At 40.3% G+C, this 25,925-nt stretch overlaps 1 protein-coding gene and 1 long non-coding RNA gene across 2 annotated transcripts in view; one reads left to right on the forward strand and one right to left on the reverse strand.

Moving 5' to 3' along the window:
* The window catches only part of LOC141777290 (solute carrier family 22 member 23-like), a 41,560-nt gene extending 23,973 nt beyond the window's left edge, over positions 1 to 17,587 (reverse strand). Inside the window, exons 1-3 of the mRNA XM_074651419.1 lie at positions 16,799 to 17,587; positions 8,231 to 8,334; positions 7,296 to 7,450 (exon numbers count right to left, since the gene is read on the reverse strand). Coding sequence (XP_074507520.1) covers positions 7,296 to 7,450; positions 8,231 to 8,334; positions 16,799 to 17,260 — 721 coding nt within the window. The 5' untranslated portion in view covers positions 17,261 to 17,587. The remainder of the gene's footprint in view (positions 1 to 7,295; positions 7,451 to 8,230; positions 8,335 to 16,798) is intronic.
* Positions 17,496 to 22,505, forward strand: LOC141777295 (uncharacterized). The gene is made up of 3 exons (XR_012595884.1): positions 17,496 to 17,632; positions 20,079 to 20,163; positions 21,510 to 22,505. It is a non-coding gene; the product is annotated as an uncharacterized LOC141777295 (long non-coding RNA).
* Positions 22,506 to 25,925: the final 3,420 nt, after the last annotated feature.

Genomic DNA, 25,925 nt, shown 5'->3' on the forward strand with positions numbered 1-25,925 from the left:
TAAGATATTGGAACTATCCATTGGCTAGTTTAAGTAACACCTCAGACATCATGAATGTGTAATATATGAAGAGAAAGGGAATCAAACCTAAAAAGAATACCCCGTCCCTTATCAAAATTAAGTGAGTGACAACAATTTGAGCTGGCCATTTCTCCAAACCATTAGCTTGAGTTTGTCCCAGGACATCCTCCATTAAAACTAACTTTTTCCTTGTAGATCATCACACAGAGAGCAGTCATGAGCATGTATGTCAAAGGTGACTAACAGGGAAGTTATAAACCTCTGTATGCTGCATGACCCACGACAATAACAGAATCATGTGGTCCGTCTGTCTACTTTCTGCATCTAGTCTACTGTATCTCACTCTACAAGGCCTCTCTCACTCACACACACACACGCCCATGACATGTATAGGCTTGCCTCTTCTACTTCAGACAAGAAAAGAGAGCAAGAACTCCACTTGAGATGAGTTTATAGACATTTGCTCTTTACTGCAAGGCCATTATACAGACTTCTCAAAGTAAACATCCTGCCTCTTATTGACATTTCATAGTTGCTTTCGGGAAATTAAAAGGTGTGAGATGAAAACCATTACGCTCAAGGACACACACACACACACACATTTAAGCTGGCATTTTGGTAGAGAAACGTCACATTAGTCCACAAGTCTTTCACCAAGTTATAGCTACAGTAGGCTATGTGTACATTTGTCGCTGTAATGGAAAACTGATATTTGGTGTGAATAAATACTTCTTGGAAAAAATGTATGTCTAAAAAAAGCATCTGATTTTAGCCCCACATAGCTGACGTGGATGCATGATATAGCTGCGCAAACAAAAAAAGCGAGCTCTGGCCCACTGCCCCAGAACACAATCACCTCGTCTCAAGCTGATCACAAAATCATCTCTTACTAACACCCGTGCAGTGCAGCCAGCTAGCATGACTCAGCTAACTGATGTGCAGCGTGTGTTTGCATGTGAGGGGTTACCAGGCGAGGGATGGGGCTGGGAGGGGGGTGGGTGGTGAGGTTGTTTACTGTGAAAACACATTAGTGAGCAGCACCATGATGCTGAACTATAGGCACTATGAGCCTGGTGCTGTGATGCTAAAAAGGCTAGCGCACACTGATGGAGCACTAGGGTATAAATAGCAGCGCTGCATCAGATGACTTTCTATAGCTATGGGCTTTGCTATTCTGCTGTTATACTTTGGAACCAACATACTATAGATGAATGTATGCACTGGCCTAGTTTATACATGAAAGGGCTTAACGTTAACGTACAGAAACACTTCACTCTCAAGTTGCGGTGGTGGTGTAATTGTATCTTGCCTCTTAAGCCGCCTTCACATGATAAGAGATTTGCTCTACAGTCAGCGCGAGGTAGGGCGCAGAGACTTAAAGAGGCAGCAGGTAAAATATCTCCCCAAAAAGAGCGCAAGGAACGCCATTTACTGTTTCTAGGCAACAACAACAGTTGCAGCTGTTCTCATTGGTTGGGCTTTGAAATGTCAGCGGCAGTCGAGGTCAAAGTTGAAATAATTTGAACTTTAAGCGCAGTGCTACGTCGCGATTATGTGTGTTGCGCCACGCCGAGGGTAGCTCTTCCGCTAAGTCAGGCGACACTGCTCTCCCCATAGGGAAACAATGGCAAAGCCAGCGCAGAGCGGTTTTACTGCTGATCGTGTGTAGACGGCTTGAACCTGCAGTAGGCAGAATGTATTTGGCATCATTGGGCAAAAATGCTTGGTATTTCATTAACTGATCTCAACATGACTCTTGGGTCATAAACTTTCTTATTTTACAGGTAAACAGTACACTACAAGATGTTTCTGACAACATTTGAGGCGAGAAATAGGCATTGCAGTTACAGAATATTTATTCATATTTGATCAGCGCTGCCTAGTTTGACCGTTTGATCAGAGTTTGCGAGTGAATGAAAGCTGCTCAGAGACGGCAGGCTCCAGCTCGGCTCTTATTGGTTGTTTTTCTCCGGTCTGTGAAATCTTGCATATGCCGTTAGGCGCACCGGAGGACACCAGAGGACACAGAGTTTATTTTTTTTCAGATTACCTGTCTCATATGCACTACTGTCAGGATATAGTGACCGTTTTATAAAATAACTTTTTTAAATCATAGTTGCTCCATTTCTACCCACTGCAGCTTTAAGTCTAGCACTCTTCAGAATCAGAGGTGAAAAATCTTGCGTTCTCCATCCTTTGTGCAGTCTCAACATTCCCCTCAGTCTTTACGTTACACTTCTTTTCTACTTGTGTTAGTCACTAGTCGCCATTCTCTCCCTTTGTCTGAAACCACCTGGCCACCAATTCCCCTTTTTTCTCTCTCTTTGAGGCAGTTAGCGTTTAAGTGTCACATCATATCAGCCATGTTGGGTCCTGCAGCGGGCTTTACTTCGACAGGTCATCCTGGCGGAACTGATTGCAGCCTCGTACAAATTGCTCTACACTCTTAAAAAGAAGCTTGCCCATATCCTGAAAACGCAATGTATTAACTCAATTGATACTTCAAGGTCACAATACGGTCATATACAGGGGGGCCAGGAAGATGTGTCTTCTAACTACTGCATTACCATATTCACAAGGATTGCAATCATTGGATTTGCTATTTTCTAGATTCAAATTGCAGCATAAGATGGCGCCCAGCCTTCAAGATCCATGAACTAAGACTTAATTGCACATGGATTGATGAGAAAGGGGGGATTAGTATAATGTCTCCAGTGCAAACACAGCCGAAGCTGGGATTTGGCTCCGACTTTCCTTTGTAAGCAGACTCAAACAAAGCAAGCCACAAAGGAGGGTCATGTGGTTTACAATGCTACATGCAAAAATGTCATATGACTGACGCAGTGTCAGGACTATAATGAATAATGGCTTAGCATGTGGCCAACTGTCATGAAACGTTCCCTAAACAGAACACCTTGAAATAAAAAAAAAATTTGATTTTCTCCAGTAATGTGTTATTGAACGACTGTACTCGTCCTCTCGGAGCAGCTCTCGTGGGGTTGTGTCAATACAGAGTGGATGCAGGGTAAATATCATGTGACAGAGGCCATGCATGATCAGAAATAAGGGCGGCGGTATAGCAACACAAAACCTATACAAATATGCAAAGCTCAAACTAACAACTGTCCAGCTAAGCTTTGCTCAAATTGAGGTCAGTATGTAGTACTTCAGCAAGCTATTCATAAACAGAAGTATAATTTCCAAATAATCATAAGGACATGGTTGATTAGTAAAAAATACTGAAACAGTATATGTGGGGAAAATAGTTTGATTATTACTGATGAATAAGTAGCCAACTGCAACGGGGAACCCCGCAACAACTGTAAGGAGGAATCATATTTGACTGATATGACATTTGACAGTTCACGACAAGATGTTTCTGAAAACATTTGAGGAGAAAAATAGGCATTACAGTGACAGAATATTAATTCATATTTGATCAGCACTCCCTAGTTTGACCGTTTGCGAGTGATTGACAGCTGCCTCCGTTGAATGAACAGCCAATAGGAATGCTCTCTCTCTCTCCGAAATGACCTGTGATTGGCCAAAGTCTTCCGTTTAAAGCCTGAAAACAGAGCCACGAGGAGATGCAGAAGTCTAGTTATCTCTCAGAGAACTTGAGTTACAATATGCTGAAAGGTTATTATAGGACTTTTGCACAATGATGCCAAAAACATTCTGCCTACTGCAGGTTTAAATGAGGAACTGGTAGCCTGAGTTATAATCATCTGTTTCAGCCTGAAGCAAGGAGCCATGGAGTACTTGTGTTTGCTGTTTATGCAAATGGATCAACATGGGTTATCTAACCAGACTCTATACAATCCTGGTCATGGTGGTAAATGCTGGGTTTGTCAGGGCGAACAAGGTTCGATAAATAAATACTAACTCTAGAGTTGCTTTCCTGTAAAATCAGAAACTTTAAACCTACTATTTTAGATATTCTTGGCAAATTCTAAGCCATTGTGCAACCGCACAGGTACCTGGATATGATTGCAGAGGGTAAGGTGTTGCATTAACCTGAATAAAAGAGAAGAATGCCTATAAAAAATTAAAGCGGTTTGTTCGTGACCACTTGACTTACATTGCAATCACTGTATTGTTTTGTAGATTGCAGACTGTTCAGTCGAATGGCAAATGCAAAGAATGTTAAAAAAATAGGATAGAGAATGGTAGAGCAAGAGGGAGGGAGGGAGGGAGGGAAAGTAGACGCTGAGAAAGGAAGAGGAATAACATAAGGGGAAAAAACATACATTTTGACTCTGACTCTCTAGACACAAATGTAGTTTATTTGCAATGCAGCCTTGCTAAACCATCAGATATATTCAAAGCAGGGCTGTCCTTGAACAAAGAAATTCTTCAAATATTCAAATATTGTTTCCTTTTATCAGTCAGAATGGTCAGATACTGCTCAGCTGCTCTGGCATTCAACCGTTAAAGAGGCACATGATTTAAGTTTCCAAATGGCTATTTAATTCTGCCTTTATATAACAGCAACTTGCATTGTTCACTGCACCACTATTCAGAACAGATGTCAGATGAATCTTATCTTTTACGATGGCCAACACATTAAACTGTCACATACAGCAAGATGGAACAATACAGAGTAGACATATAAACTAAGAAAGAACTGCAGTATCGAGTCTGAATTCTACCATTTTGCAGTGGACCTTTTAAAACGAGGACATACCCATTTACAACTTCAACCAATTAATGATTTTTCTCTTGTCCTATTCTTTCCTTTGATTAATGTCATCTCAGACTAAAGCTGAATACTAACAATACAAGAAATAGGCATACTGTATATAAGCTTGTAGAGTAGAGATGTAGAGAAATAATCAGCCCACCACCTCTCATTCGGTTCCAACCACCAGGTTTACTGAACCATAAACTGCGGGCTAATGTGAAGACAAAGGATGCAGATGTCAAGTTCATTTAAAATTGATAGGACACCATACTGTACAGCTTAACTCCACCCGTTTTCCCTCCCTCTGTCCCACCCTCTTCCCTTTGTCCCGCGAGCAGACCTAACGGTCCTATTTTGAGAGTGCGCCGAAGCTTTTCAAGGTATACAGTGTGGAGTAAATTAGAATGACAAGGACACTAAGGGCCCCTTCCTTCATCATCTCGCCCTTGCTCCCTCTCTCTCATCTTCCCCTTCCCTCCACGCTGGTCAATTACTGCGGCCAAAGAGGCTTTTAAGGATCCATCGCGGAGACCAGAGTGTGCATCAGCTGCTCGGCCAATTATCAGGACGCTATCGAAAAGTCTCTGTCTCCCAACGCTACGAACTGATTATTTAAAACCTTTACTATGCAGAGAGAAGGTCACATCAATGGAGAGAGAAAATTACAGTCTCTTCCTGCAGTGATGGGTGAAACTATATTGAAGACAAGTTACAACACCACCCCAAATCCCTTCTGCCATTATCAGATTATTGATTAGCAGTAACAAGGATTCAAATCTCTGGAAAAGACATATGCTAGGAAACCTAAATGGAAATTAAAAAGTTCACTTCAAGGGTAAGGAGGCTGGTATTGGCTGTTGTTCTGTAATGAGAATTTATCCCGACAACGACATTCAATTTAATAAATGTTAGGAGGTCACTGCAACACAATTACTCTTCTTTCAGCAGCATGCTACCCTCATCTAGAGAAGAGAATTAAAGTAGAATAGGCTTTTGATGAGGCGTATCTGGTGGGAAAGAGGACAGCATCAGTGGGAGGATACTAATGATAAAGAGTGGGCGATATCATTAATATTTCAAAAATGATCATAGCATTATCACAATACTAATATGTTACAGTACGTAAAGGACCAGTGCGTAACATTTAGGGAGATCTATTGGCAGAAATGGAATATAATATTAATAAGTATGTTTTCTTTATTCTATAATCACCTGATAATAAGAATTATTGTGTTTTTGTTACCTAAGAATGAGCCGTTTATATCTACATAGGGAGCGGGTCCTCTCCACAGAGTCAGCCATGTTGCACCACTATGTTTCTACAGTAGCCCAGAAGGGACAAACCATACTCTGTTATCGTATCCTGCTTGGGCCGGAATCGATAACGTTACTCGCTCTCGTCGCCGCCGCTCTCTCCCTCTTGCTTCACCACTCACTTTCCACGAACACATTGGCTCTGCTCCGATTGGCTCTAGAGAGGGCCATTCGCGTTTTTGCGTCGGCCACAGTAGCTCTTCAACGTGCTTGGCACGCGGGAGAGGCTTCAGTTGGTTGTAATCTCAACTCAGTGCTAGTTACCGCCAGATCCTACACACTGGACCTTTAAAGTAATAATCTTGAAGATTTTCATTTCAATAACTGTATGTTAAGTCACTATCTATTACTTAATGAGGTAACACAATGGTGATTGAGCCTATGGCACACTGATGAAAGTATTGCAATATTTAGACATTTTCAGTATTACAAATTGGTTGTCTGTGGCGACATTCGTGGAACAAATGCTGAATTAAGTTACTGCTAATACATACCGAACATTTTCTACTGCTGTAGCTTCACATTATAAGCATTTAACTGGCGAAACACAAGTTGGATTTTATTATGACGTAGGCACAGGACATGCAACATGTTTGTCAGTGAGCTTGACTTGATTAAAATAGAACATATTTTGACCTTTAGGAGGTATGATGTTTTGATATGAGATATTTTCAGTGATGATGATGAAATATTTACTCAGCCCTAACAAGGAAAACCGTTCCTCAACAACTTGCAGTGCAAGAAAAGCTGCTCCTACTTAGATATTAACATGGAGCCAAGTCCCAAACAAACCAGTTTGGCCTACGGGTAAATTATAAGTATTGCTGCTACTGCTGCATTCTGTTCAGTGCGTAAATGAAATGCAAGGATTGTCTACAAACTTGAACCAAAGCCGAAACTAAGGTTTCAAGTGCTACCTCAAGCAAAATGCGTCAGCACAAATATTCTATGTTCACAGTAAACACAGATAAGTACTCATATTTCAACGGGCAGTTTGCCAAACCCCTCCCAGGAACAGAGATTGTCCAATAATAGCTTACAACCATAACAGGTCGACGGTCACTGGCTAGAAATGTGAATCCATGCTTTCCTTTACTTCTGTGTTAAATCTAAGACCAATTGTTTCAAAAATTGCTCAAAATTTTGAGTTGTAAATTTGATAAACTGCATTTGTGCTGTGCTAGCTTGACAGGCGTAGCAGAAATAACAAAAACTGAACAGGGCTTAGTAACGGGTTAGTTAGCACAGAGCTTGTAGTAGAGAGATAAAGACTTACTGAGGACGTAAAGAGAAAGGGTTATCCCCGCCAGGCAGAAGCCCTCAAAGAAGCGCAGGGTGCTGAACATGGGGACGTTGACCGAGAAGGCCACAGTCAGACCAAACACCAGCATGAACAGCACCGATATGATCAGCACCGGGTGGCGGCCAAACCTGCGGAGCAAGGTAAAAATTATTAAAAGGACTAAGGACACCTTCAATGTGGAAAAAAGAGTTTCTGATATTACACCCCATACACTGTAGCTATATAAAGATGGACGACATGACAGCTCCCCATAAGTGAAGCCAAAACATCTTGATCGCCCCCCTGGTGGCTGGCTGCAGTATATGTCATAAGTCCCGCCCCCTCAATGTTAGTGGATGGGACATGGGCCAAACTAAAAAGTCAAAGTACACCTCTAATAAAGTTTTCCCAAATATGCTTTCTGTCATTTTAGGTAGTTCTTATCAGGCTGATGTATGTTGGTTTTAATTAGTTATTTGATGCTATGATTGGTGACGTCATGATTGACAGCTGTGATTGATAGCTGCTCTGAGTGGTAGTAGTCGCGGAGCCAGAGGCTCGGGTATTGTACGAGAGAGGAGATGTAACTTTAACTTTCCATAAACGTCACAAGTCTGTGTAATAGAACATGTGTCAATCTCATCATAAATGTATTTATAGAGATATTATGATTAGTTGTGTGTCTTTCTAATCAAACAGCTACCGTGGTGCTAATGTAGCAGCTAGGTGGCTCGCGCTAACAAGCTACGGCCGTGCTCGGCTCGTGATTGGCTCAGGAGGATGTGTGGGCGGGACCTCGATGCAGACTCTGGCTCCAAATGGCGTCAAAATATCAAGAGGGCAGCTCCCGTATCCGGGATATTATAGCTTCACTTTTGTACAGTGAGACGAAGTTTGTTGTGCAAAAAACGTTGTTTTGAAAATCTTACCAGTCAGCAAGGATCCCAAACGTCAGGTATCCAAAGATGGATCCCACCAACAGAGAAAACTTGGCGATGTGGACTTTCCATGCTGAGTCACACACCAGACTCCACTGTAGAAACAAATAAACGCAAGCATTAGTTACAAGAAATCTGTGCTGGGTTCAAAATGGAAGTGAAAGCAACAACTGTGTTTTTTGAGGATGAGACATTTTTATGGATTGACCCTGACCCTACACTGAGTCTGTCTGATTCATGGGGCATTATCACCACTCAAAACACACTGACATTTGAGAAGGGTACATTCTGTAACAGGGCTTCCTGGTGAACATTGACATGATATCCCTCCAACTACTACCTTTCTTTTGTTAATCATTCCACACATTATTTTACACAGACACAGTGCAAGCATGTATTTATTGCGTAAAGGTCCCATATCATGCTAATTTTCAGGTTTATACTTGTATTTTCCGATTTTACTAGAACATGTTTACATGCTGTAATGTTAAAAAAATCCTTTATTTTCCTCACACACTCTCTGAAACCTTAGTATGAAACCAATAGTACGTGAATTGCATACTATTTCTAGTGCAATATTACAGTCCTTTAAAACTATTAGTCTTTAGGCCCAATTGTACCCAAAAATAGCACATCTCTAAACAGACTTGATATTTTAGAATTTCTCTAATGTACTAACGACTCTCTTGGTTAATAGCTAATTTAGCAGAAAAAAATTAGTGGTCTTGAGAATCGTGACTCCACTAGTGAATGCATGTTTATGCAAAGCCCACACCGTGTATTTGCCTTACAGTGCCAAAACCAAAAAACGTTGGAGAAGCTCTTTTGTCCTCTGCAAATCAACATCAGGGATGAAATCATCTCTTATTTATGCCAATCATTTCCTCAGTCAGAAATCACTCGATGTACATAAGCGGATACTTCTTATTTTGCTGTTTATTCATGCCTCCTCTATATTGTGTCGAAATGATGCACATTATTACAGTCAACTCTGCGTGTCCTTCGCTGACTAGGGATTCCTAGAGCGCAAACAATGCAGTGTGTGCCTGTTTTTGCATGAATCACGCACGCCCTGATTTCTTTTCTCCCCACAATAATTGTGACCTTGTACACAAAGCAATGATCGCAGAGGTGTAGGAAGAAACTCAACACCTAAACAAATCTACCCGAACTTGCAACTTTGACTACCATTGACATTATTATTTAACGATCCTAGTAGAGTAATTGATCCTGAGAGGAACAGAAGATGAATTTCAGAGGGGAGGTGGATATTAGGGGTCTTTTTGGCAACATATGCTGCCCAGCTGTCTGTGTCGACAGAAGCAGGAAGGAGCGCACAGGGGCGTGGTGGCCATAGCAGTTGCAGTTCTGCCTCAATCCTGCTTAATCTATTCACCAAACCACTACAAAGAATATGGGAACATATATTGCCGTGTCATGAAAAATCATTTCATGTAGCAGCTCAACCTCGTCTTGAAATACAAAGTGTGGTTTGTTCTTACATTTTTCTCTGAGGGGCTCTAACCTCTCATAACCTCCACCATAGTGACCTGCTCAGAATGGAACGCTCCAGGATTACCCAGCCGGCCATCACATGATCCCGGCATGCCACTCATTCACAGTCTCAGTATCGATGTCAGCAGAGAAAAAGACAGAGGGAGGCAAACAAGTTCCTGTTGCACAATCACTGCACAATCAAGTATGTTTTAAAAAACTGAAGTTGCCCTTCAACGGGACTGTGACAAACCGGCACATGCTGTACAGTGGAATCAAAGTCTGTGATTAAACAGGCTGCACGGCCGGATGACAAGTTTGGTGACTGTGCAGAACAGATATCTGCGGGCGACCACAGACAGATGAGCAATGTTGAAAAACGCCAACACATCCCGAGTCACATACCGGAGACAAAGCAGCAAGTGTGAAGTGCTGTTGAAATGTGCAGCGAAATGGGCAGATTTTGATGGTATCATTAATGTGTTTTATTTCAGGATCTGCCAATTCACATGTAACCAAGATTCTCTCTCAAGGCCAACACTCTGACCGAGCTCACACAAAATCATTAATGGGCCTCCACACTGCAAGTAGCACAAGTGGTAAAAAAAGACTTTCAGCTATAGCAGAGCAAAGAAATCCCAGAAAATGTGCAATTCAGTCGAAGCAAAGAGTCCTTGCAGCTTGTCTGCTATGCCCCTATTATTTCTGTCAGTTGCTCCCCTGCTATTCGTCTTGCTCATTTGGGAGTAATAATGAGAAGCCAGTGTGTAGAGCTGGGTTATACGCATTATAAATCTAATAGCTGACAGAAAATGCAGAACAATGAAGGGCCAAAAGAGAATCAGTTGAAATCCCCAGGGTGTCTGTTGACCTCTCTCAAATGACCGGCCACCAATGATCGGTCTACACCAGCGAGTCTCATTAGCTCAGATGAAGACGCTCTCGACTACAGCTGCACAATTCTGCACTCGTTGAACTACAGAGCGGTGGGGGGGTGGAGGGAGGTTTCAAAGGAGGGGGAGCAGGCGAGGGTGGGAGGGAGATGGAGGAAAGCACAGGAGGAGGGAGGAATAAAGATGTAGAAACAGAACATACAAAGAGATGGAGAGAAAACGCAGAGAATAAAAGGAAAGTATGGGTAAGGATAACAGGCTAAAGAGAGAGGGATAGAGATGATTTAAAAAGCAGTTGTGAGGAGCAAACACATGGAGAGACTGCTGCATAGTTACTGCCTAGCAACAGACCATCGCCGTGGTTATCACTCTTTTCTGCTTCCAAGTGCAAGTTTTAGCACCACTGCCGCACAAAAGGGTGGAAATCCTGTAATGTCGTTGCGCCATGGGCGAAGGGTAAAACAGAATAACAGAAGAGAGAGCAAAAAGACTAATCCACGCTCTCTTTCCATGGCAGATTTGCGGTTAGAGGAAGTAAACTAGGAAACAATAGACATTGGTGATGTAGCCTGAGGGAGTCTGAGAGCAAGTTTACATTATGTAGGTGTAGCCAGGTTACAAATAACTGTCATACTACTGTAGCATCCGGACTGAAAAACACTAACATGTTTGGCAAGTTAGCTGATGGCAGTTGTGTTTTCGTGCGATCAACAGTGACAGATGGTGAAAGCACAAACCTTTTCCTGTCAATCTATTATTCATTGTCTCCTTTTGTTGAGAGTAAGAGCCATAAGAACACATATCTGTCGCCAAAGAGACCTGATATGTATCAACAACCCACCAACACTCCTACAAGCTGAATTCCATCACACAACCCTAAATTCGAGGGTCAGAGGCCCCATAATGTTCACCCCTCCCTGTTCAAAAGACTTATCAGAAACAAGCCCGCAACACACACACACACACACACACAGAGCCTCAACAGAGCTTTATCTTTGGGTCGCACAAGCGTCTTCCCTCCCAGCTGACGCTTTGAGTGGCTGTCATTGTGTGCTGACTGGGTATCTGCAGTGGGGTCATCGCCTTTCGACAGCTGAGACTGTTTCAAAAGTGTCCCACACTGATCCGGGGTCTGTGGAAGGAGCCAACCAGCTGGGTAAACAGTATGAAGGGACACAGAGCAGAGAGGCCTGCATGGGTGTTCGTACAGTATCATCTTTCAGATCTATGGGTGTGCAACCTCCAGCACAGTGATATGGGGTGTGGGTGTACCCACCAGTGTGTGCTTTTCCTTATCACTGTCATACAATTCTCTAACCTACAAGAAAAATAATACAAAACTGACACTGACATACTGAAGTACTGAAACAACCGCTTGATTAATCACTCAACTAGGGCTGCAACTATTGCTTTCATTATCGATTGCCCATTATTTTTTTTGATCATTCAATAACTTGTTGGGTCTATAAAATGTAACAAAATAATTGTTAAATAATTAATCAAATGTATATCCCTCTTTCTCAAAGCCCAGTGTAACATCTTCAAATGTCTTGATTTGTCCAACCAAATGGTCTAAAAACCAAAAGATATTCAGTTTACTGTCACATATGACAAAGAAAAGTCTTCACAATTTAGAAGCTGTAACTACAGAATATAGGCTTTTTACATTAAAGGAACAGCGTGTATTTTGGGGGGATCTACTAGCAGAAATGGAATATTATATTCAGAACTAAGTCTTCATTAGTGTGTAGTCACCTGAAACTAAGAATCGTGTTTTTGTTATCTTAGATTGCACCCTTCATATCTACATAGGGAGTGGGTCCTCTTCACGGAGTCCGCCATGTTTCTACAGTAGCCCAGAACGGACAAACCAAACACTGGCTCTAGAGAGAGCCTTTCACATTTGTTACATTACCTGAAGGCCACTGTAGTTCTCCAACACGCTTGTTAAACTGCGGTAACATAAGCCGCAGAGTGTAAAACCGTGGTACTGCCAGCCACAGTCTGACTTCCGTTGCTCTTAAAGTGGTGATATGGTAAGGATGGCCTCTGAGCGAGGCGAATGGCGTTACCACGGTTTTGCACTCTGTGGCTTTACTGTTGATCAACTAATTGATTAAATCAACTGATCGTTTCAACTCCAACAAGCAACAGATAATTAATTGGCAACAATTTTGATAATGGATTCAACCTTTTGGTCATTTATTAAGCAAAACTGACGGATACTGGCTGTTTCCAGCTTGTAAAATATGAGGATTTGCTGCTTTTCTCAGATTTATCATCTTGATTTAAAATGGAATATCTTATGGGTTTTAGACTGTTCATCAGACAAATTGCTGTGTTCAAGATGAAAAATAGCTTAAATGCGCGACCGTGTCGTAGTTTTGTACCAGCCAGATCACCATTCTACGGTGAAGTTTTACAAAAGAACTAGATTAGGGCTTCAACTAACAGTTATTTTCATTGTCGATTAATCTGTTGATTATTTTCTCAATTAAATCGATCAGTTGCTTAATGAATAAAATGTCAGAAAATGGTGAAAAAAAGTTTCCCAAAGCCTCAAATGTCTTGTTTTGTCCACAACTCAAAGATATTCAGTTTACTATCATAGAGGAGTAAAGAAACCAGAAAATATTCCCATTTAAGAAGCTGGAATCAGAGAATTTTGACTTTTATCTCCTAAAAAAATGACTCAAACCGATTAATCGATTATCAAAGTAGTTGGCAATTAATCTGGTAGATGGCAACTAATCAATTTAATTGTTGCAGCTCTAAAGTAGATGTTAAAATAGTCACCAATCCCTAGATGGCAAGTGTCTCTGATTGATAGCCTATACAAGAACCAAACTTTCACAGGGAATCAGCGTAGAGGTTAATCTTTGCTTCGAAGCGGTTCTCAGGCCACTATTTGTGCAGCTGAATGGGAGCTGAGTAGTATAGGCTGCAGAGAGACTCTATCTGTCTCTGAGTAATGATACATTCTCATTTCTAAGGCTCAGTCCAATTAAGACGGACCCCGAGGAGAGCTTTGACTCAATTAGTATGGGTCTCCACATTAACCACTCTGGATCCTTCATCACCACCTCAACCTCCTCCGCCTCCATCAAAGCCGTCTTTCTGTGACACGCTGAGAAGAAGTAGAAAAGTGCTACTGAAACCTTTGTGGCACAAATACATCTACATGTATTTGCATGTTTTCCTCATGCGATATGAAGGTATAACATGGGGTTAGAATGGGTTGGTACATGTTGACAGAGACACTAGCGCAGCCATTACGTCTGTGTTGGCACCCTGCTGCTCTTTCTTTTTGGGGATCGAGTGTCACAGATAGCTGAACCCAGTTATGTGCAGTTATGCCTATGCAATCCAAACACAGATAGAAATGCCAAGTTATCATTTCCTGCTCGCTGTAGTGTCACATCCTAGTTTCTGTGCTTCTACTGCTGGTGGTGGAGATAAAGGGGGCCTTGGAAGAGTGAGGGACAGGTTGTCGAAAGAGACGAAACCAAAGATTCGTCCTCATGCCGTCTGATTCAATTTCTCCTGACGATGACTTTGTCAGGACTGCACGGGTCAGGGAAGACGAGACACTTTCACCAACTGCTCCGGCCCGTCACTGATCTGCAGTGGTGGTAGTGTCAACATGACATTCTCCGTATGCGTGCAACGGCAACACAAATGTTCGTATCTACAGGTTAACACCAGCATGAGGGGAGAGCCGGTGGTGTTTTTTGTACAAAATCCTTCATATATCAGAAACTTCTTTTACCCATGGGAGTACTGACATTTTTTGATTGCTAGTAATATGGTTCCACCCAATCGATTCCCCTTACATATGACTTCATATTCAGCTGGTTGGGAGTATTTTCTATCCATAAAAACAGTTTATCATCCTGGCTTTAGCTCATGCAACCCCACCCCCCTAAATGACCCTGCGGACAGTAAATGAAATCAAGACTTAAACAGTCCTCCCCGGCTCCCTTATGGCTGAATTGAAATGCCACAGTTGAATTTTATTTGCTTTATTTAAACGGGGACATTATCAGTGATAAGCAGATGAGCTGTTGGCATCACAGTGGTGCCACAGCCCCCTCCTACAGCACAGAGACGCTTCAAAGCCCGGCTCCAGATCTAACTCTTCCTGATAAGCGTTTTGATTATGATATGCATGCCAAACTCTTCAGAGGTGCAGATTAAAATGCAATTTACTGTTCTCTACAAGGGCTTGCATCAACAGTTTAGACTTTTTCTCAACAAAAGCGAGTGTTAAACATTAATATCTATTTATTCCTTCTAGGGCTGTCAAAGTTAACGCGATAATAATGCAAATTAGCCAAGAACGGCACTAATTTCTTTAAGGTACTTTGCGATTTTTTGGTTGTAGCGAGCTCAGTTTTAAAGCTAGAGTGAAGATCCTGGCATCATATGATACTACAAAGCCTAAGGAATCCATTGGTACCCACCATGTCACACTACAGTGCTGCTTGTCGTGAAGGAGGCTAAATAACGTTCTAAAGTTACACTCAATTTTGGCGAGGAACAACTGGCATGGCCATTATCAAAGAGGTCCCTTGACCTCTGACCTCAAGATATGTGAATGAAAATGGGTTCTTTGGGTACCTACGAGTCTCCCCTTTACAGACATGCCCACGTTATGATAATCACATGCAGTTTGGGGCAAGTCATAGTCAAGTCGGCACACTGACCCACTAACAGCTAATGTTGCCTGATTTGAGCATATTTTTTATGCTAAATGTACCTGTGAGGTTTTCTGGACAATATTTGTCATCGTTTTGTGTTGTTAATTGATTTACAATAATAAATATATACATACATTTGCATAAAGCAGCATATTTGCCCACTCCCATGTTGATAAGAGTATCAAATACTTAACAAATCTCCCTTTAAGATACATATTGAACAGACAGAAAATGTGCGATTTATCGCGATTAACTATGGACAATCATGTGATTAATTGCAATTAAACATTTTAATCTATTGACAGCCCTAATTCTTTCTCTTTCTAAAGTCTTAATTATCTACTCCTCTGTGATAAGAGTCTTTTCTCTGCCGATTTAATCACATTATCCCGTCAATATTGATGTCAAGTTTACTCAGAGAGCCCTCTGGATCTAGTTTCATGCTTTTCAAAAAAAAAACTTGATATCTTGATATAAGCAGGACGCATCCACAATGTGAGAAGAGCTGATGTGCGTAATGAGAGAGAGAAAAACCCTTCCTCCTCAAGCTGGCAGACTAACTATGATGACTGCAGGCCTATGCTGTCTCCTCAGCCTGGGCCTGTGCAGATAGGAATATCTGCAACACAATGGTGATGTGTGATAGGAGGTAAAGACATCAGAGACACACTAAAAAGTGCCCAGAATGAACATATCACTGGTGTTTGGTTAAGGCAGCAGATTGGGAGCACGGGTGATGTTTGGCCAGGGATGGTTGCATTATTCTAGAGAGCGCACTAATGACCTTTGCTCCAAATCAAAAGGCTCCACGTCTATTATGTCCATTACGGCACACCGGCAAATTCCACCAGCAGTTGTGTGCCAATGTGCCAATGGTGGCATCTCTCTTGATAGGTCACACTTTGTGTCAGCTGTTAGGTATGACTCACTGACTGTCAGCAATAAGGTGCATGCCCTCACATATACAACACTTTTGAGGTGAGCCAAATCTGTGAATCTCTACAGAACAGACATGACTCAGTGCTAGACAGCCCACTGTGGAGAAATGCACTCCTTTTTTTTGGATGCACTAATGGAGGCGAGAAGCTGTCATACATAATTTTTCATTAACATGACATGCTGCTGATTTATTTATTCTATTTGTCTTATCTTTTATTTTTTTGTATTCTTTGTTAGATATGTGAAATGCATGGCGTCTCTCTTTCTTTGAAATTCTGACTAAACATTTCATTGTATAATAGAATTATTAATAGTGTTAGTCTGTCTGTATGTGTATATATATGTTTATATGTAAAATTCAATACAAAATATTGTTTAAAAAAAAAAAAAAACATGACTGCTGCTGCTTGGGTGTTGATAAGTGCCACAATTTCTCCCTCTTACTAAATCGATCCTATAATAGGATTAGGGCAGATAGGGTATCACACATGCATAATAATAACATGATGGAAATGATGTGCACCCTCTCTTACCTTGGTAACCACGTTCTGCACAAGTCCTGAGTGCAGCTCAAATGTCCACTCTTTGCACTGACACTGCATGTAGTTCCTGCTGGTGTCATTGTGGCTGTTGCCGGTGGAACTTCCATTGTAAGCTGATCGTGCGCCTCCGCTGCCGCTGCTGTTTGGGGGACCGTTTAACAGCGAGGAATGGCCCGCAGCAGGAGCAGTCTGATTAGTCAGGTTTGCCAGAGGCTGGATGCAGGTGTTGTTCGGCTGGGCGAGGAGGAAATTGTCCGAGTACTGGCTGAATCCGATGAATAACGCCGGGATCCATGTCAGCACGATCAGCTGTTTCTGGTACTTCCCGAATCCCCCGAGAAACGGCAGCACGGAGCCGTCGATGCGTGTCAGCAGGTTGGCCGACGTGGTTTCTGGGGACACGAAGCCGTTCTCCGGTTGATGGTCGTCCGTGTCGAGCTGCACCACGGCCATCGCGGTTCCTGTCGTGTAATGCAAAGCCGGTGTGGTTTTGCAGAGCTGCTGCTGCTACAAACCCCCCTTGTCGACTCCACAATGCGTCAATGCCCCCAGCTCCGCCGGTGAAAGCCGTGCGCAGTCAATCACTGGAATGGAAATAAGACGCACCTCTTTATTATCAGGAAGCACTTGCCCTCCGTCTGCCAACCTAAATCCCTTTGCGGGTTATGACTGACTGACACAAAAGGCAGTGAATTAAATGAAAAAACGACGAGGAATACTATTTCATGATCATTTCCTGTCGTCTCATTCATCATCGGTGTGTGTCTCTGTTGTCGGTCAGCTGTGGCAGCTATAGGAAGGAAGTGCTTCCTGAGGGAGCCACAGGTAACACACCTGCCCATAAAGGCTCATCACAGTGCTGTTGTTGACTCTACCCCAACATGGCCACTTGTTAACACTGGGAACCACTTTGGAAGGAAAATGTTCATTCTCTGTGCAGCTGTAGAGCTAGAAAATTAACAGTTCCTTATATAAAAAATAAAAAAAAATCAGTTAAAAAGACACCAGTAGTAGTAGTACTTTTGTTTGTATATTTGTATAAATGAACACACTGTTCTCATAGTATAGACTGTCCCCTTACCAAAAACAAGTTTATTCAAGTGTGTTATTTTCGTTTAACCTTAAAATAAGAGAGAATAGGCTACTTTCATATTACTTTTTATGTATCAGAGGTATACTCAACTAAAGTATACATAAGTGTACTTAGCTCATACTGACAAGTATACAGGAAAGTCTAAGTATACTTGGCTCATACTGATAAGTGTACAGAAAAGTCTAAGTATACTTGGCTCATACTGATAAGTGTGCAGAAAAGTCTAAGTATACTTGGCTTATACAAAAAAGTCTAGGTATACCTGGTTTATAGACCTACTTGTACTTAATCTTTTGATCGAAATGAAAAGTATAATTAAGTATTCTTGCCTTATAGGCCTACAGAAAAGAATACATGGCTGCTGGAAATTAAAAGTTCCTTATAACAATTAATTTTATTTTTTTTCAGTAAAAAGACACCAGTAGTATTAGTACCTTTGTTTGTATATTTGTATACATGAACACACTGTGTTCTCATAGTATAGGCTGTCCCTTACCAAAAAGAAGTTGATTCAAGTGTGTTATTTTCTTTTAACCTTAAGATAAGAGAGTATATAGGCTACTTTCAGTTTACTTTTTATATACTTATTAGAGGTATACTCAACTAAAGTATACATAAGTGTACTTAGCTCATACTGACAAGTATACAGAAAAGTATAAGTATACTTGGCTTATGCTGATAAGTATACAGAAACGTTTAAGTATACTTGGCTCATACTGACAAGTATACAGGAAAGTCCAAGTATACTTGGCTCATACTGACAAGTATACAGAAAAGTCTTAGTATACCTGGCTTATACTGACAAGTATACAGAAAAGTCTAAGTATACCTGGCCTATAGACCTACTTGTACTTAATCTTTTGATCGGTATAAGTATATTATACTTAAGAAAAGTATAATTAAGTATTCTTGCCTTAAAGGCCTGAAGAAAAGAATACTTGGCTTGTAGTTGTGCTTACTTTTTGATAGAGTAGCACATTAAAGTGTGTTTTGCAACCATGTTATGTGTTTATTATTTAATAACAGAATAAAATCAAAACCAGCCCATAGCAACCGTTGTTCTTACATATTTCTTTATTAGATAATAACAATTAGAAACATTTTGCAAAAAAAAGGTCACATTATTTTGGGTTGTCTTAAGTGACATTGCCCCAAATATTGTAGCTGGAAGATAGATAAGTAATGAATAAATATATATAGCCTATATAAATGCAAAGATTTTAAATGCACAGATGTCCTATCCACGGGGGGTAGGAGGAGGAGGAGGAGGAGAAGGAAGAGGAACTAGCTCTGTCCCCGCCCAGCTCTGTAGCAGACAATAAAAACATAACACTTCTACTTTAGCGGCTAGCAGAAGTGGATAATAAAAAAAGATTATTACTCTTCATATAACTTGTAATCACAGATGTGAGCAGAAGTCTCTAATACAGGAGACAATGACTTATGTCGGTTGTTTGGGGACAATAATGTATGTACAGTGTGGAAGCAGTATTTAAAGGGGTATGGTTTTGACAGAGTATCAACATTGTATTTTGGCTTTTCATCCATAGTTTGAGTGATTGAGAGAGATAAAAGCAAATCAATCATTTGTCTCGTCGTAGATTGCATGCTTTATTGTGTTCTAGGTTTTAGATTGTTTGGTGAAGGCGACTGATGAGAGTCAGAGTCAACAGTAGTCATTCCTACTTCCTTATGATTCTTTAGTCTGGTGACAGCGTTGTAATGTAACTAAGTGCATATACTCAAGTACAATTTTGAGGTACTTGTACTTGTGTATTTCCATTTTATGCTACTTTATATTTCTATTCCACTACCTTTTGGAGGCAAATGTTGCGCTTTGTACTTCACTACATTTATTTTAAAGCTTTACTTACTAGCTACTTTGCAGATTCAGATTATTAATACAAAATATAAATCAACTAATGAATTATGATATTATATTAAAGGTTAAGCTACCCAGCAATCATTAAAATTAGCTCCACCTTTACCAACTGCAACATTAAAGTGATGTACTAATGCATCAATAATTATAATACAGTAATATATATGTGATTCAGCATAATGAGTACTTTTACTTTTGTTTTTTAGTATATTTTCACTCTAATACTTTTTTACTTTTACTTTTGAATTCAGGACTTGTGGTACACTGTGGTAATACAGCCCTATTCTCATTCCCAGGACGTTAAATACAGAGGCTTTTGAGCAACAAACACAAGGCTTTCATCCAGGAGACAGCTGTTCATGTCTCGTGAATTCCTGCGCAGTAAGTTTCTCTTTCATTTTCCAATCAGCTGTTCGTTCATGTCTAGCGTTCACAACGTTCCGTGTCATTTTCACTCTACAAACGTAGTAGTATTAAGCCCAACCATGTATTTCTTTCCTAAACCTAACTATAGTGGTTTTGTTGCCTAATCCTAAAGTGACGCAAAGGGTTACTATAGCGGTTTTGATGTCAAAAATAAAGTGAACCCAAGGGGTGTGAAAAAGTGGCGGTGGGTGACAAGTTGGGATGAGAACGTGTTGGGTGTTACTACATTTACTTAAAGGTGCAGTGTGTAGGACCTGGTGGCATCTAGCGATGTGGCGCATAAAAGCGTGTAGGAGATCTACCTTGGCCGACACACAAAATTTGAAAATACAAAAGTCCCTATCATTCGTTCTGGGCTACTAAACATGGTGGCCGTGAAGAAGACCTGCTCCCTATGTAAAAATAAACGACTCTTATTTTCAAGTGATTATACACCAATGAAAACATACCTATTAATATTATATTATATTTCTGCCAATAGGTCGCCCTAAATGCTACACACTGTTCCTTTAAAGGGACATAATGTAAGAATCAGAAATTGCTTGTTAACAGCGATGACTGTGGCCGTTAAGTCAACGAAAGTCAACATCCTGTTGCTCGCGCTCACGCTTGTGCTCGCTCTACATAGACATGAACGAGCATCGGTCAAAACAGTGAGGTGACACACGTCAGCTAAAACCACAATATCACTATATATTTCACCTGCTTGGCAGTAATGTTAGCTGACCAGACGAAGGTCTCTCCATGAATCAATGCTGATACTGTGTTGTCCTGCTTCAGACTCCCGATTTCTGCAGTGTGTAGTGTGCGCGCATGCACGTGAGAGGTGGAGCGAGTGAGAACGAGCGCGTTGTGTGAGTGAAGGCAAGCAGGCAGGCAGAGGAGCAGAGCAGCATCGACTCCGGCTCTGGAGACCAAAGCTCCTCTGTGTCTTCTGGCCGCGGTCAGGGGTTGGACCAGGAAGAGTTAACACTGTTTTGCAAGACGGGCTTCACTAGATATAACTTTGCGGTTTTGGTGCTTCCGTGTAGTTTGTGTTGGAACAGCGTAGCCACACGCGAGCGCGCATGGGACACCAACCCAATTTATACATGTAAGAAGTTACAAACAGTCCCTTTAAGTAAAAGATCCTTCTTCAATCTCTGGTGGAAAATCTAATCAATTACTTAGTTTATAATGAGCCAACAGGTCTGATATAAAGGTTAGTAAGTCATTAATAATGAGGTTCTTCTACTATAATAATTTATCAAGTCTGGAGTTGTAAATAAGAATTGGTGGTTAATAAATGCATTTTGTTCCAGATGATCTCCAGCAGCTGAGTGGTTGAACTAAACATCGAGAGGTCTTGCTAATGAACTGAAGAACTAAAAAGACAAGTTATGCTTGAGATGGACAAACACCTGCCAACTGATTTTATCACAACCTGGCAACCCAAAGCTTTTCCTTATTAATCTATAAAGCATTAATAAATGATGTACTACCTATCAATAAAGCCATAACTTATAAATCCTTTATAAAGTGTGCCCTAATAGAAAGGGGGTCCAATATTGTTTATTTATTTATGGCAACACATCAGATGCTGTTTTGCACATTTCAATTAACAAATTCGATTTGATCAGTATTAAATACGATTATTAATTATCTTATTATTTAACAATATCTTGCCCTCATTTTACTGAAATTCCACCACTTTTTTTGCAAGAAATATAATTAAAATTAATATATTATTGTGAATACAATAAGACACTTGGTCGCAGAACTAAACTTTAAACTTAATTATCGTCACACATTAATTCTTTTTTTTTATGATTATCGCTGTAATTTGACCTGAACACAGATGTATTGAATTATGAATATGATTATTTTGTGTTGTAATACTCATTGTGAATGATTTAAGGAAGCCTCACAGGACAAACAGAACGATATTTAGTCAGGTTGGATTTACACCCACTAGCTTGATTGCCTATATTTATCTGACCATGTGATGAGCAGACGCCTACTTCATACACAAAACATGTGTTCAGCAATGCTTCACCCTCCTGGCCATGATGTGATATTACATACTTTTTTTTGTTCACACAAAGTGTTGAATCATGCACATCTAATTTATATCAGTTTCTCAAAGATCTGCAGTGAAGATGTTATTTTTTGGGGGGGTTTTTTAGTAGTTGAAACTGCAATTCTTCTTTTTTTTAATGATTATTTTATACCCCACAATTGTGACTCATTCATGTGACATTTGACATACATGTGAATTATTATTATTATTATTATTATTATTATTATTATTATTATTATTATTATTATTATTATTATATTATTATTATATTATTATTATTATTATTATTATTTGTATTATTATTATTATTATTATTATTATTATTATTATTATTATTATTATTATTATTGCTGCGTGCATAGCAAACATGTTAGGATGTGGGCCCCTGAAAGTCCTGCAGTGTCGTGCTGTGTCTTGTTACACACTGATGACCCCTGCAGGCAGATTGGAGCAACAGCACTGCTTTCTTGTCACTGCAGCATTTGCAGCCTTTTTCTTTTATCTGGTAACAATCATGCAACATAATCTGTTTTGTATTTTTTTTTCTCTAATTTGTGAAGTTTAATTTTCGTTTACTGTTGAAAGCATGTTTCATATTTTCACAAAATTAAGGATAGGATATATTATGTGTTAAATGAAGCTGTTAATTATATAAGAATTAATTTACCTTTCATTGTGCTGTGCAGCAGCTAATGAATTATAAATTACTTTTCTTCTTTTGCTCGCTGTTCTATTGTCTGAAAGGTAACAATTAAAAAAAAAAAACATTGATGACCGGACCTATTTATTCTGAATCCTTTACAAATCTGTCATTCAGATAATGCTTTCTGTTGCAGTGTGTGGAGTAAATATGGCATGGCTGCAGGCCAACAGAAACCAGTCGACCGTTGTACCGTCTCACTATCTCACTGTGTGTTTGTTATCATTCAAACCTGCTTGTCCCTCCCTAGCAACTAATTCAGGTGTGTCCAGGACTCGTCCCAGGCGTTGCTATGCGTGACCTCAAATGTGCATTTGTCTGTCTGACTGTGTCTCATAAACCGGCTGGTTACACATGAGTTATAAAACTGAACAAAAAAAATTCCAGAGGTGTGTCTGAGCTTTCACTCTGCAGTGAAATCTGATCTGCTGTGAAAAGGCAACTATACTTTTCCTTTTCAGATAACACTGTATTAATATAAGATTTATAGATTTAGACTGTATCATAACGTATTGTGATTTTAAAAAAGCGTATCCTCCCACAGACAATGTAAACATACATGAATATCCTTTTAATGCACTTTGGCTTCAAAGTCCAAGAGATAGACTAGTGAACTAGTTTGATTTATTACTTAGGGGTTAAGATCAATTTAGCAAAACAATAAATTCATGGGCAGTGTACACGTAGTGTGGACTGTGCACAACCACACAAAGATACACACACACTTCAGTTAATATATCAGCAGATAAGCAAATATTATAGAAGAAAAGGCGGTTAACACAAAGGTTTTTTAGCTCCAAATTATTGAGAAACAGCCTCTGATGTCGACTTGTTTCCCATAAGGCCATGGTCCTAATATTTGGGGGGATTTGGGAGGGTTTAATGGACTGAGAAAGAGTTTACATTCTACAATTACAAATGTATTCTTCCAAATTGTTGGGCAATTTAAGGCTGATTCTGGTATTTTCTTTTATATTGAGTCGCTTCATATACAGTATATAGATTAAAATAAAGTATTCTTCACCAGGATGACACACCTTTGAAACAGTATTTAGATAGTCATAATAAAAACATGAAAAAAAAAAAGATCAGAAAAGACTTTGTTGGTCAAGTCAAACATTTCTTAAAGGCTGGGGTTTCTGGACTCATGTCATGACCTCAGTATTTATAAATTCCCGGCTAATGCACCCTCTTTTTTTTTTTTTTTTTGCCAAATTCCTCTTTATTTAGTTAATGTGAGACCTTGGTCCTATCAGTGTTCCCGTAAAGCAGCACTGAGGACATGTCTCTTTTTCAGTATTGTTCTATGAATCTATGAGGCAGTGGAAAGTGCGTATGTTAACAAGCTTCCGGGGAAACTCAGATCACAGCGTTAATAAGCGAGACAATGTCAATTATCTACGTAATTTAATAAACCAGCTGTCAGGCTTGTTTACTCAGCGAATGATGTCAATGTCAGTGTCTGGAAATGATATCATATGTGTGTCTACGAGTGTCAGCAGGTCTCACAGTCAGTGTGAATCATAATGGGAGAGAGTAAACCTGGTGTTACCTTTGCATTCTTTGGATTAATCATGTTTTCCTTACGTCAGACGAGTATCTGTTTAGTTTTATATTCCAGATGTCTGTTTGGTGTGGTGTGGGGTGACACATATGAGTGACAAATTCCCCTTTGTAACAAATCTCCTCTTCACAACCAGGAAGTACGGCAGTGGCCCACACTGTTTTTCAGTGCGGAAAGCAAACATCGAGTTAAATATTTACTCCTGAGCTGAAGAGACAGTCAGCAAAGCTTTTACTTTCTCCTCAAAAGGCTCTGTGTACGTCAGAATGGACAATGCAGACAGAAAGTGTAGGTGAAATAGAGACATAAAGGCGGATATGCCAGAGGGAGGCTCCACCTCACTGTGACCGTTGTGACACTTAAATCTCCCAGGAAGATTCATATCTTGCCAAAGAAAACAAATGTGCAAATGCTGTGGAAATTGCACCACAAGAAGTTTTAATAAGGCCAAACCCTTTCTGTCGAAGTCATTATAGTTAATGGCATGCCTCCAATTATTCTTCACTATCTCATTATACCGAAAGGTTCACTGTCCTACTGTTCAGTCCGTCTCGCTTGGCACCACAGCGGTTATTTAGACTGAAGTTTGGAAAATTTTGCAGGCTCAGTCTTGCAGTGTGTTTTGTTTGTAGGACGTGTATTAAGAGTGGAAACACGTAAAGCAAACCCACCTGAGCTTAGTGGGAAAGAAATGCAGGGTGTGTCTCTTTAGGTGTGGTGTGTACATGGCGTTTGACGCTGGTCTTTCAAGCAATTGTCATTATAATAGATGAGGCAGTCATCATAGGTTTGAAAGTTAAAATAATTACTGTGTGAGGTATACTGTTAACTATCAAGCACGGACAAGTCATGATACGTTTTTCAAATACGTGCTGTTAAAACATTTCAATGTGAAAAAGACGCGGATAGTAATGCTTGAATGACAAATTCCAGGTTAGGGCGTTGGTTTCCTCCCTCTCCTCCTATCTCTCTCTCTGTTCTCACACTGCTACGTGATGTAGTGTAGTTGTGTGTGTTCAGTGACTAAAGCTCAGGGTTAAAACACCAGAGGGCACAATATGTCTGTCAGCATAGTCTCCCTCATAAAGACTTTATTATGACATAATTCATAAAGACATAAAACATTGTCATTTTTGTATCTGTATTTTTATGTCTTTTCCACTTTTCTCATATAACAGACAATCAGATAAAATCACACTCAAGTTAACCGTTCAGACTTAAACTGACTTTTTTTCTTCACCCACACACTTTTTTTAAAGACTGCCAGACACTGACACAAGATATGTGTATCCCGACTCTCTTTCACTTTTCAAAGCTCTGGCACGCCTTCCTGTAATGTGCTGTGTGTGCAGAGGAATGGAGAGATAATAGAGAAGTGAGGACAAAGTAACAGA

The sequence above is a fragment of the Sebastes fasciatus genome, chromosome 11 (assembly GCF_043250625.1).
Source record: "Sebastes fasciatus isolate fSebFas1 chromosome 11, fSebFas1.pri, whole genome shotgun sequence".
NCBI lineage: Eukaryota > Metazoa > Chordata > Actinopteri > Perciformes > Sebastidae > Sebastes > Sebastes fasciatus.